General features: G+C 54.4%; 1 protein-coding gene across 1 annotated transcript in view; it reads right to left on the bottom strand.

Moving 5' to 3' along the window:
* Nucleotides 1-13311, bottom strand: part of COL13A1 (collagen type XIII alpha 1 chain) — a 75405-nt gene that overhangs the window by 37160 nt on the left and 24934 nt on the right. Inside the window, exons 11-13 of the mRNA XM_055534900.1 lie at nucleotides 5273-5317; nucleotides 3742-3768; nucleotides 600-653 (exon numbers count right to left, since the gene is read on the bottom strand). Coding sequence (XP_055390875.1) covers nucleotides 600-653; nucleotides 3742-3768; nucleotides 5273-5317 — 126 coding nt within the window. The remainder of the gene's footprint in view (nucleotides 1-599; nucleotides 654-3741; nucleotides 3769-5272; nucleotides 5318-13311) is intronic.

Here is a 13311-nt window from a genome sequence, read left to right as displayed (position 1 = left end):
CTTCACCACGGGGTGCCGGAAGCCTCTCGGACAGGCCAAGGTGCTTATGACTCTCTGAGGAGTCTGCTTTATGTATTTAAAGTTTTTTATTGGCATATGGCTGACTTGTATCAGTTCAGGTATACAGTAAAGTGACTCAGTTATATATACATACATATGTACTTATGTACATATATCCACTCTTTTTCAGATTCTTTCCCCATATAGGCCAGTACAGAGTACTGAGTAGAATTCTGAGGGTGCTGTTGTATAGAGCCAAACTTCTTTGATTTCTTTTTTTTTTTTTTAATGGAATGTCTATGGAGCTCACGTACTGTAGACTACATTTTCAGACCTGGTGGAGAGAAATCAGACCAAGTCATAGCTAGTAAATTATTTGAATTTGGGGGTTTCTGGGGACAGTCAGGACCTCCCATGTGGTTTCCCGTGCTTCTGTCCCCCAAGACTGAACCCAGCTGTGTTCCAACCGCTTTTCCCCAATCTGGGAGGGACCCCTGTAATGCTGGGGCCCGTGTGAATGTGCAGGGTGGGAAATGTGGGTGGGGATGGATGCTGGACCTCTACACAGAACCCACCATTCAGAGCTGGTTGCTACCCACCTTCTGCCCCAAGAGGCCGAGTGGCCCGGGGGACCCCGCAGCCCCCTTCTCACCCTGTGGAGGAAATGCAGACAGTTTGGGTTAGGAACTGTTTCTCTAGTATGTTGGCGAAGACACCAGCCCTCCAACGTAGGGTCTTGACTTTTTTCTCTCCTGCCTCCCTGCCCTTACCTGGGCTGTTCTCTGAAGGACTCACTTCCTGCTGGACCCTATCAGGGACCTGATTCCTTCCTTGGGACACTTCCCACTGGTATCATTGTCCTCCCAGTCCTGTGTGGGCGGGGCCCTTGGCACTTATGGAGGGAGAGGAGCCAAGAGCATTGAGTCCCTTTAGGGGGTCTCCTAGGGAGATGTGAGCCATTCAGAATGCCAATATTTGGCATTATTTTTTAAAAACTGCTTTGTTGTTTCTCATGTTTGTAATGTCTAGCAATTAGATGCTCCTGGTCTTTAGGGAGAACTTTCTGCCCACCTCCCTGCCTCTAGGGAGGACAAAACCCATCATACCAGAACTTCTCCTTTGGAGGAATATTTTGAGAAATGTACCTCAGGTTGAATTGTGTCTCATGAAATTCATATGCTGGAGTCCTAACTCCAAGTATCTCAGAATGTGACCTTACTTGGCAATTGGACCACTAGAGATGTAATTAGCTAAATTATGAGGTCACCCTGGAATCGGGTGGGCCCCTAATCCAGTATGATCGGTGCCCTTATAAAGAAAAGGGAACTTTGAACACAGACATGCATATGGGGAGAACACCATGTGAAGACAAAGGCAGAGACTGGGGTGATGCTTCAACAAGCCGAGGAAGACCAGGAATGCCAGCAAACTACTGGGAACTAGGAGAGAGGCACGGGACACCCCGCAGAAGGGTGTCCAACCCTGCTGACACCTGATCTCAGACTTCCGGCCTCAGCACCGTGGGCCAATCAATGTTCGCTGTTGAAGTTACCCAGTCAGCGGTCCTGTGTTAGGGCAGCCCTAGTAAACAAGCAAAAGTCGCTCAGTTGTGTCCGACTCTTTGTGACCCCATGGACTATACAGTCCACGGAATTCTCCAGGCCAAAATATTGGAGTGGGTAGCCATTCCCTTCTCTGGGGGATCTTCCCAACCCAGGGATCGAACCCAGGTCTCCCACATTGCAGGTGGATTCTTGACCATCTTTATCATCTAAGCCACCAGGCAAGACCAAGAATACTGGAGTGCGTAGCCTATCCCTTCTCCAGTGGATCTTCCTGACCCAGGGATCGAACCGGGGTTTCCTGTATTGCAGGTGGATTCTTTATCAGCTGAGCTACCAGGGAAGCCCAGTAAACAAGTACCCTTCTCTATTCTACTGCCAAAGAATACTTTTTCTTGCCCGTCACTTAGGTCCCACAGCCCCGCTCTCATTGCAGAGATGAAGGGTCTGGGTCTCTGTGACTGTGGACAACCCCCTCAGGGCAGCACCCAGCTCTCCCGATGTTCCTCCTTCTGTGTCACAAAGACTTCACTTGGATTCACAGCGTCCTGTTTCAGGAGGGCCCCTCGAGAGTGCCCCTCCAGGCCAGCATGAGAAGCTCCACTTGCTATAGTCCCATGATGGTTCTCATATGTAATAATATACACTGAGGGCCCTGGGCTCATAATTCACTCGGCTGTCTCAACGAACTTTTCAGCGGTCGACACGAAGGATGTCGCATCAGGTCTTTAGGTGTCATCCCCTTGCCACCTGCCCTGGGGTAGAAAATGTGAAAAACAAGAGGAGGGCACAGCAACCCACTCCAGGCTTCTTGCCTGGAGAATCCCCATGGACAGAGGAGCCTGGCGGGCTGCAATCCATGGGGTTGCAAAGAGCTGGGCACGACTGAGCTACTAGGCGCACACACAGGGAGGGGAGGAGGGCCAGGTAAAAGCCCCAGTGATGAGGGGGACATGAATCCTAAGGCCCCAGCTCGCCCGGCAGTGCCTTCGGCTTTAGTGGGGGCATATCCCTGTCTGAGGTGGGGGTGGTCTAAGGGGAAGGATGTGGGACTGCCCTGCTGAGATCCTGGGTGATGGGAGCAGGGGCAGGGAGGACCTTCCTTCCTTCTGCTAGGCTTTCCTCTTGGGCACCCAATGGCTTTCAGGGAGAAAGGCTGTGCCCTAGAGTGTGAATTTCCGAAGATCTGCAGGCCATCCTGGCCAGCACTCCCTTCTTCCTGGGGACACGTGCACCCACCGCACACTGCAAGCAGCATGACAGCCATGGGGGCGGGGGGTGGGAACGGTGGGGGGACCAGGAGAGGCCAGGATGGAGGGAGCACACACTCAGAGACACAGTATCCTACCCTCTGCCCCCTCTTTCCCGGCAAACCTGGGGGCCCCGGCTTCCCTGTTGCTCCTGGGTCTCCCTTTGGGGTAAGAAGAAAAAGTCACTGATAAGAGGGTGGGGTGGGAGTGGTGAGGGGTACGAGGGGCAGTAATCATAGATGAGTGTTTCCAGAATACCTGCCCCCTAAGACACACCTCTTAAAAAAAGATTGTCCTCGTCAGAAAGTTTGAAAATGCTGCAGAAGTTCCTTTGGTTTTGTTTAGTCGCTCAATCCTGTCCGACTCTTTGTGACCGCATGGACTGCTGCATGCCAGACTACCCTATCCTTCACTATCTCTCGGAATTTGCTCAAATTCATGTCCATTGAGTCAGTGATGCTATCTAATCAGCTCATTCTCTGCAGCCCCCAAAAAGGTTTCCCAATGTATATTTAGCATAGTAAAGGCTCTGAGAAGGCCTGCAGGAACGAAGTCTTTGTAACAGTTTCAAACTCCATTATTTCTCAAATGTCTTTGGCCATGGAAACTTTTCTCACGTTACACCTCTTATTGGACTGGATGAGAGACAGAGCCCTGCAGGTGTAGGGGACCATGTCGCCGCCCGCTGCAGCTGGTGGGAATGTAAACCAGACAGTTGCCGGGGCCAGGATCCAGGGAGGGGGACGCGAGGCATCTACAGCACATTCTTGACCAGCAAGCCCCTCCGTGGTGGGTTCTCCTCTGGTCAGTCATGTCCCCAGCTCTGGACCAGCCTCGGGGGACCAGGAGCAAAACAACAGCAGCCCCTCCCACCTCCACCCCATGCCTGATGCTCTGGGCTGCCCGGAACATTTCCTCTGTATCAGTACCTTGGCTCCTGGGATCCCAGGTTCACCCTGTGTGGGAGAAAAGAAGACTCTGGTAAAGAATGTGAGAGAGCCAGATGAGTGAGGCCAGGAGCAGAGAAGTGAAGGCATTTGGGGGCAGAAGTGCCCGGTCAGCTCAGGTCTTTCTTCTGCCTCGGACTCAGGCCCCTCCTGGACTGTTCCTTATTCTTCCCCGAGGTGAGACGGTGGCAGGTGAGAGGCAGGCAGCCCAGGAGGAGGGAGAGGAAGGAAGGGGCATTTGCTTTGGATGCTGTGTCCCTGTAAATGACCTGGAGGAGATCCACATAGAGAATTTCTGCTTTGGAAGTGTTCCTGCCCACCGGCTGAATTCTGGAGAGTAAATCAAAGCACTAGACTCCTTTCACATTGGCAGGCTGGTGGGACCTTCAGCTGAGACTGGTAAACCTTTGCCAGTCACTTGCACGGCTTAGTTAAACATCTGTTGTTCAAGCTGAGCATCTGGCATACATATTGCTTTAAGGGTAACGGTTCTGAATTCTGTCTGCTCCTGCCTTGGTCCAATGGCCACCCACTGAGCCCCTGAAACCCCAACTCTGTCCTCTCTCCACCCCTCCCATCATGCCCCCTCAGGTCTTGAGTTACAAGGTCCATTGACCTTCATCCTGGCCACAGTGGTTCCAGGAGCCCCCTGGCAAGAGAAGGAAAGGCATGGGGATGTTCTCACCTGGCGGGGGGAGGGGGGGCGGTGCACAGAAGAGGTGGCCAGACATGAGACGTGGAGACGTTGGGCTGCCACCCAGGTACACCGGGAAGGGGGTGCTGAGCTCGGCTCAGAGAGAGTGGCCTGAGAAAGACCCTCTGTGCTCAGCCAGGCTCCCTGGGCTTCTAGACCCTCCTGGGAGACTCAGAGGGCACCATGGCAGGCAGCCCCAGCTGGGCTAGATGAGGGGCGTCCCTGGGTGGAATGGGTGGGATACGAAGGAGGAGGAGATGGAGGAGAAAGAGGGGGAAGGAGAGCCACGGGGAAGTGAACAGCAGCAGGTGGCTGAATTTACTAAGCTCACTGGCCCCTGAGGCTGCCTGTGGGACTCTCCCTAAGGGAGCCCTCTAGTTCTAAGTCCCAGTGGACTGGGGAGCAGCTGGGAGTGAACCCTACTTCCTTATCAGCTCCAGATCACCAACTTTGAGGTAAATAAGCTGCCAAGCACAGCACTTAGTAAATTTCAAGTGAATGCCATTTTTAGGGAATCCTGATTCCCACATGGGTCTCAGGACTGCAGCCAGAGCTGAGGGTACCTGAGAAATTCTTTTTATGACCCACTGATGCCCAGGAGGAGGCCTGGGCAGGCTGGGAGGCTGCTGGTGAGTGATGGTTCATGGGCCGAAAAGGAACATGCCTGCCTGAACAATAGGCCAGGCAGCAAGGGGAGAGGATGAGAAGAAATGTGCACCCCATCTCTGTTTTCATGGGAGGACAGGATGCAGAAGGAGGAGGTGGTAGGGGAGAGCACTGAGGCTGGGGAGCTGCTGCGGAGTTGGGAGAGCTGCGTACCTTTGCTCCGTGTTTGCCCGGCATCCCTGGCATGCCCCGTTCTCCCTGCAGGAAGAAACAAGAGAAACGATGAGAAGAGGACCAGACTCAGGGCCCAAGGGCTCGGCCCTGAAGCATGGCCTTCGAGGGTGTCAGCGAGAGGGGTTGCTCTGGAAGCTTGGAATAGCCGTTCAAATCACGTCTGCCAGGGATGCCTGCATCCCTTCCTCTCTGGGCCAGGTCTCTAAATTCTGCAAAAGGCCCAGAAATTTTAGCTTCCAATGCAGGAGCCCTCCCTCACCCTGACCCCACCAGGACCCCTGACCCACAGTCAGGGGTGGTGGAGCTGGACTCAGAAGCGACTGCAACAGACAAGATTGCATCCCAGACACTAAATTCTGGAAAATCCCTCTTGTGGGAAAGAGCAAAGAAAGGCTCAGCCATTTACTGCGTTTGTGTCTGGCACTGAGTGAAGCCGTCACACCCATCCTCTGTTCAATCTCTAGGAATTCCCTCCAGTCAGTGTGGGAATGGATGTTATTCCTGTCCCACAGGTGAGCTCTGGAAGGCCAGGTACGATAGTCAAGGTCATGCAGAGCAGAGATTTGAACACAGGTCTTTTGTCTGCCAAAGCCTAGGTACCCATTTCTCTCAGCCAACCCCAAGATCAGATGCTTTTATTGCTTGGCAACCCCAAGCATCCGTTGCTTCCATTAAACACCTTGGAGAAGGCAATGCAACCCACTCCAGTACTCTTGCCTGGAAAATCCCATGGACAGAGGAGACTGGTAGGCTGCAGTCCATGGGGTCGCAAAGAGTCGGACACGACTGAGCGACTTCACTTTCACTTTTCACTTTCATGCATTGGAGAAGGCAATGGCAACCCACTCCAGCGTTCTTGCCTGGAGAATCCCAGGGATGGGGGAGCCTGGTGGGCTGCCGCTATGGGGTCCCACAGAATCGGACACGACTGAAGTGACTTAGCAGCAGGCCAAAAGCAGGGCAAAGCCCTCTATTCTGGAGGGCCCTCAGGTCTGTGCCCCAGAGGGGTGAGGGGTCAGTGCTCAGTCCAGGGCTGTCTTCAACCACTGACACCAGAGAAAAAGGCTGAGCCCGGCTGGCCTGTGACCACAGTTCTGCTCTATGGCCAGCAGAGGGCGCCATAGGACTTCGTCAGAATTCTGGTAACTGAAGTCCCCAGTTTCCATTCCAAACAACTCAACTGGATTGACTCAGCCCAGAGGGACACCAGACAGAGTCCCTTGGGGGTGGTGGTGGGTACAGGTGGGAGGTCAGCTTGCGCAGCCCTGGCTACTCAGGGATCTCCCGTTTGAAGCCCGTTCTTTCTCTTCCCATCTTTCTGTCAGCTTTCCTTCCGTGCTTCTGCCCTCACCTTTCCCACCTCCAGTGAGAGAGCTGAGCTGGGTGTCCGTGTGACCTTAGATAAGTTACTTTCTCTCTCTGGCTTCAGGATCCTGCAAAGTGAGGACTAGACACCTCCTACTCACTCCTGCTCCTGGGAGGACCAAGCCGAGGAGCTGACGCTGGGTGTGTTGGCAGCCCCAGAGCAAGGTTCCGTGGGGCAGGGGATGTTAGCTCTGAGTAAAACTGTGGTTCTACAGGGGGCTGGGGGGCCTCCTCCTGCCCCAGAGCACAGCCTGGGGTGCCTCAGCAGGGGAGGAGGCTGGGGTCTGCCCACGCTCCATCGCTGGGTTTCTGTCCCCAATCTCCGCACACGCCGTGCAGATCAAAACCTGAGTGAGGGTGTCTGATGTCACCGGGGTTGTCTTCAGACCCTGAAGGTTTGTCTGTGAAGATACAACCGCACTCTCCAGGGAAATCTGGGCCCCTCGGAGGAGGCAGTCTCCTCGTTAGGATGGCTGACCTTTTGCCCCTCCCCTCCCTCTGGGTCAAGTCTCTTAATTCTGCAAGTGACCCAGACTCCCTTGATCCCCATCTCAGGGCCTCCCGCACCCCCACCCCTCTGCTAGGCAGGAAGCCTGGGTGCCCCTGGCTGACCCCACCCCGCGGGCTCATTCCACTCTCATCAGTCTCCTTCTCCAGAGTTTGTCTCTGGGGGCTCACCCCAGCCTGACCTCTGAACCAGGGTCTGGACTCAGCTTGCACCAGAAAACACTGATTCTGGACGATGGGAGAGGTGAGAGCGGGCTGAGAGTCATTATCAAGGACTCCAGGGTGGCTGTGAGCAAGGGCATCCGTCTGCAGGGTGATGGGGGTGTGGAGTGGGGAGTGTTTCCGGGGCCATTGTTAAAGGGAGGACAGTGACACGTGTGTGTTCGCAGAGCTTTTCCTCTTGGCGTGTCTTTGTAAGAGCACACCTAGAGGCTCCTTCGTTCCCATTTTCCTACATGAAAGTTTTTTGTTTGTTTGTTTAAAAGGTTTAAGTTTGGAATTGTGCTGAATTTAGATCCACTAACTCACTAACATCTTAGCTGGGTAGAGAGCTCTCATAGTTTGCCAAAACCCAAGGGCCCCAATTTATCTCCTGCACCTCTTGTCCTCTGAGCAGGGAGCCTGGAGGCTCCCCCAGGGGGGCTGGGGAAGTGGGTGCTCCAAGCATTACAAAGGGTCTTGCCCCAGATGCCCGGAGCAAGAGTGGTGGCTGATGCTGTGGAGCCAGGCCTGGGAAAGGCTGGATCTTCTAACCTTGGTTCCCAGAATCAAGGATGCTGGATGGCTGGCCTGCAAGGGGTGGATTCTGGTCTTGGTGACTAAGAAAGTGCTGGGTGAGCTCACGTGGGTAGACAGGGGGCTGCCCTGAATGACCCTGAAGGCCGTCCCAGCCCCCACTTTTAGGATGCCACTGACTCCTGCTGCCCCTGCCTGGAGCACCTGCCAAGCATCAGTAGGTTCTGTATTCTGGTTCTGTTTCCAGGTGGGAGGACCCATCCTTTGCCCAGATGATGGGATGGAAGCAAGCTCCTTGGAGCACAAACCAGTCGTGTTCTGCTCTCTTAATTGGTGATTTACTGTTTGTTGAACAAACAGGGCAGGGACTTGGCAAAGGAGGCAAGAGGTAGGGGGCTTCCAGGTCAGTTCCCCAGCCGAGCAAAGGTCAGGCCAGAGAAGCAGGGGGAAACGAACAGACCTCCCTAACGTGAGGCTCCTGCTGCGGGTTGGGGCGGGGGGGCGGCCTGGGCCAGAGCAGCTCCACACAGACGCTTTGTTCTCTGCAGGGGAGAAGTGTGGGGAGGACTTGGGGGAGGCCAGCAGGTGACTCAGGCCTTAAGTCTGGACCAGGGCCCTTTCCTGGGCTGGAAAAGCCGGGTGAGGAGAGCTAATGTCCTTCTCTCCCCTAAAGAGTTCCCAGGGCTCCCTTCCGGGAGAAGGGCAGCTCGGCTCCCTCTTCTTGCCGCCACCAGAGCCAGCTCCAGACTGGAGAGGCCTGGGGCCACGGAAACGCCAGGTCGTCCGGTAATTAGGGCCGGCAGGAAGTGATCCAGGGAATTACCGGGGTCAGGCGCCCCATCGAAGGCCAGGGCTTTGGAAGGGCGGCTGGGTTGTAATCTCGATTTGAGATCGGTTGATTTTGTAGTTAGTTCCAAAAAGAAAAGTCAGCTCTAATTAATCTGGGGACTTGGGAGTGCAGGAGAAACAGGGGGCAGAGAGCACAGGCTGGGGGCTGAAGGCAGGCGGAGCAGGAGGGCTGTCAGCCCCCACGAGGCCTCAGATGTGGGGCCCATGTCTCAGCTCCCTGATCTGCTTTAACTGAAATGGCCTGGATGCCCCCCCCCCCCAAGAATTCCTGGCTTTGAAAGCAAGTGCTGTCCCCCGTCTGCCTCTACAGCTTCCATCTGCAGGGCATGCTCTGCTGCACGTCAGCATGGCATGGAGCCTAGGGTTGCCCAGGTCCTCTGGGAGTCAGGGGATGCAGGGAAGTTTTAGGAGTTTTCTCCGCTGGGGTGCACAGCTCAGACGGCCTTCTTCTGGCTTTATTGGAGGTCGCAGGACCAGGTCAGCTCTCTGGGGAAGCATTCGGGTAGAATCAGTGCCAATGGGCAAAGCACTCCCCTCTTTGGTTCTTTGAATAAAATACACCAAGTACCCCCAAGTTCTCTGCTTTAGATGTTCACAGAGAGCCTGGGAGACTTGGAGGAGGGCCTGAATCCAGCCACAACCTTCTCACAAGAAGGAAAACAGGCCAGCTCCCTCCTTCTTTCCTTCTAGTGGAGGAGATGGGAGTAGGCAGTGGTGGTGGGATATTGGAAATTATAGGTCCCCTGGGCTCATAAAATCCAGGTAGTACAGTCATCCAGAACAAGACTTTGGGGCCAGAAAGACCTGGCTTCACTGCTTTGTAGCTGTGGCTCTAGGGGGATTCACCTCTGTGAACCTCGGTTTGCTCAACTGTAAATTGGGGATAAAAATAAAACCTACCTGAAAGGGCGGTTATGAGGATCTGATGAGATGATGCAAGCAAAATGCCCCTATACAGCCTGGCACGAAAAGGCCCAGAAAGGTAGATATAATAATTCTAGTTATCATTCTTCAGAAGTGTGTCCACCCACGTGATGCTTTGCTCTGACTGGCAGGTCAGAATGATTCTGCCCTTTTGTAGAAGGACTGAGGTAGGGTGAGCAGATGGGCTGGGTGGGTGCCCTTCTGCTCCTCACACCCTCACTCCAGCGCCCTAGCCAGCCGACCACAGGGCCCATCAGATCTCCTTCCCTGGGAGTCCCTCTTTCCCTGGAGCCCCACAGCCTCCAGGAGGTGCGACCTCAGTTATAAGCTGACTAAACACGAGGTTCTCACATCCTGCCTGCACTGGTCTGAAGACACACAGCCCGGAGCTGGCAGGATGGGAATGTGTGCTCAGCTGTGGTCCTTCATGCAAACCCCAAGGCTTAACACCCAGACCGCCACATGTGTCAAAGGCACCCCGCTACTGCCAAGATGGACGGGCCAGTTCTGACGTGCTTGGAGATAAGCTCTCACCAGGTTCTGTGATCCATACACGGTCTGACAATACTCATCAATCCTCTTGAAAGAGAGCCAAGGTTGTGATGCTTTAAACACACATTTTGCGTCTTGCAACACATTTAAAGGAGATTGGTGCCATAAATTTGGATCAAATAGGTACCACATGGGCGCACAACAATGCCCACAGTGTCTAGGCCACGGGGCTGGGTGTGAGTGGGGCTGCGGCGGCACCCAGCCTGCTGGCTACACTGGGCTGTGATCCCCGGGAGCCGGTGGAGATGCTGTCCTGCCAGCCTTGGCCGGCCTTTGAGAGGATGCCAGGCTGGGACGAGCTGCTGGGGCGGGTGGTGGTGGTAGCTGTGGTGGATGGAACTAATCAACAGCAAACTTCACAGGACCAGAAGCCTTTGCTGAGAGTTAAATTCCCTTACTGAAAGGCCTCCCCGCGTATGTGTCAAGTCGCCAGGACAGAGTAATGGAAGCAGATGTGGAGGGTCCATTGTTACCCTGTGGGGCCCCCTCACACCCTGAACACACGGGGCATCCCGTGGCCTCTGTCCCAGCTCGATGTCCCCATTGGGTGGCACAGGGTGCTGGGTGGGAGCAAACTCTCGTCTTCCCAGCATCTGTGACCAAGCTGCCCTTCGTGTGGGTCCCTCCTTCTAGGCCTCTTTCTAGGCAGAGAGCAGAGAGGGGAAGAGAGAAAAGAGATTTGGTGGACAAAAGAAAAGAGCCAGAGGGTTACCCCTCCACATCCCAGAGAAACCACAGGGGAGGGTGGTCTGCACAGTTGGCTTAGCCTGGGGTGACACCCCGCCTCCCCCTAGCAGACATTTCCTTCTGCACTAGGGCAAGAAGACTGGTTCCTGGGTTCAGACTCATGAGACCTAGATTCCAATCCCAGCATGATTATCACTAGCTGTGCAATGTTGGGGCTTCCCTGGTAGCTCAGACAGTAAAGAATCTGCCTGCAATGCAGGAGACCTGGGTTCAATCCCTGGGTCAGGAAGATCCCCCTGGAGAAGGGAATGGCTACCCACTCCAGTATTCTTGCCTGGAGAATTCCATGGACAGTGGAGCCTGGCAGACTACAGTCCACGGGGTTGCAAAGAGTTGGACACGACTGAGTGACGAACACTTGACTTGTGCAACGCTGGGCAGAGTATTGACCTCTCTGAGCTTCTCATCTCTTGACAGTGGGGATAATGCATCAAATTACTGGGCCAAGGTGAGATGAGATGAGTGAGAGACAGAGCAAAAGGACTTTGGCTGAACCAGTGATGTGAAGTAACTGCTGCCCTTGTCCTTGGGCAAGATTCTTCATCCAAGAATTGAAAAATGGGATGAAACACTTTAAGGAGAAAAGTAATATCTCATGGAAAAGGGACTCTTCATCTAAGAATTCTGATGGGAAGAATACTTCTGCCTGGGCATGGTGATCACTGGGGCTCAGGCAGTGGGAACAGGCACTCGTAGCCTCCTGAGTATCACCTGACCTTGAGGAATGACCCCTAAGCTCTTGGGGGTGGGCTCTGCTGCTGGCCATCAGTCTCCAGTGCACACCCTCTGGCCTCTGTTGGACTAGGAGGCTGTGGCTTCAGTGATGAAAGGACAAGGGTCCCAGCAGAGTGAGGGCCAGCACAGAGCCGAGAGTTCTAGGGCCACCTGGTGGCTCCGGAGCGCCTACTGAGAAGTCTCAAGGACAGGCTGGGAGAAAAGGAGGTGGCAGGAGCCTTCCAGAAACGCAGAGAAGCCGGCAGCCTCACAGCTCCCCCTGGATTCCATGAGAAGAGGCTGTTGTGAAAGGGCAGGGGCAGGTCAACAGAGAAAGAAAGCGTGGGGAACATGAGCTGAGCATGAAGGAGAAGGGCCTTCTCGGAACCCCAGGAGACCTAAGAGCGGTGATGCTTCTGACAAGCCCTGGATGTGGATGAAGAAAGGCCTGGACATAGACTCGAGGGGTCTGACTCATAAAGCCAGGGTGGGGTGGGAGGCTGCTCCTCTCGAGGGGGGATGGAGCCAGCTCTGTTCTTAGGAAGCTGCTGCTTCCCTGAGCAGGAAGGGATTTCAATCCAGTCTCCCATCGGCTATAGAAGCTTCTCTTAACACATGACAGACCCATAGTTTTCCAGCCTCTCCTTAAATGCCTCTGGTGACGGGGAGCTCCCTCCTTCTCAAGGTACCCATCAGCACTTGCTTTATCCTTAGTCAGGCAAAAGAAGTGCATCTGTGCTTTCTCCAGCAGCCCTGAGCCTCCTCTAGCAGCCCCGAGCCTTCTCTCTCCAGAGCAGGCTTCCCCGGGTTCAGAGGCTGCCCCTCTGTCAGTAGGACCACGCTAATTTCCTCTGCAAATTCCACACAGTCAGGGCTGAACGATTCCTCCCACAAACTTCACCCAGAATGGCCACAGTCATGGAACCAGGCCCTGTACCATCATGACACCCTAGCCCCAAGCTGACGCCTCTCTATCCTCAGGGCAACAGACTGCCCCCGCCAACCTCCTTTCTGAATGAACCAGACTTCCAGTTGGCAGGGGAATGCAGATGCCTGCCATGGTAGGGATGCCAGCTGTGAGCATCCCCATGACCCCAGGGGAAACTGCTGCCCTGAAGTTTCTTCACAGCTTGAAAGAGCTGGTCTGGCTGCTAATGGGAAAGCCGACCCTGTGCTGCAGCGGGAGGCAGTAAATTTTGCAAGTCTGCATAAGGGGATGGAAGCAACCTCGGGGGCTGTAATTTCCACTTCCTGACACAGTACAAACTTCACAGTTTATGCAGAACTAATGAAAGATCTCTCGGGTCTTGCCATTTCACCCACCAAGCACCCATAAAACAACGCGGTGAAGGCCCCTGTCGGATTACAGAGCTACAGAGCCTGTGGAATGTGCTTCTCCAGAGCTGATTCTTCCCTTTCCAGAATCCTCCCCTTCCTCGTCCTGCCTTTCTCTCCTGTCTCTTTTCTTCCCCTGGAAGGCGCCAGAGCCTCCCAGCTGGGGCCTGGAGGGTGGGATGGGCTCCTTATGATGCATGGCATCATGGGAAGGGCCGTGACCTGGACTTGAATTCCTGCTTTGCCGCTTATGAGCCACTTAGGTTGTACCTCAGTTTCCTCATCTGTTA

This window comes from Bubalus kerabau, chromosome 1 (genome assembly GCF_029407905.1).
Source record: "Bubalus kerabau isolate K-KA32 ecotype Philippines breed swamp buffalo chromosome 1, PCC_UOA_SB_1v2, whole genome shotgun sequence".
Classification (NCBI taxonomy): Eukaryota; Metazoa; Chordata; class Mammalia; order Artiodactyla; family Bovidae; genus Bubalus; species Bubalus kerabau.
The sequence above is the reverse complement of the archived record's forward strand: the minus strand, read 5'-3'. Positions and strand labels throughout refer to the sequence as shown.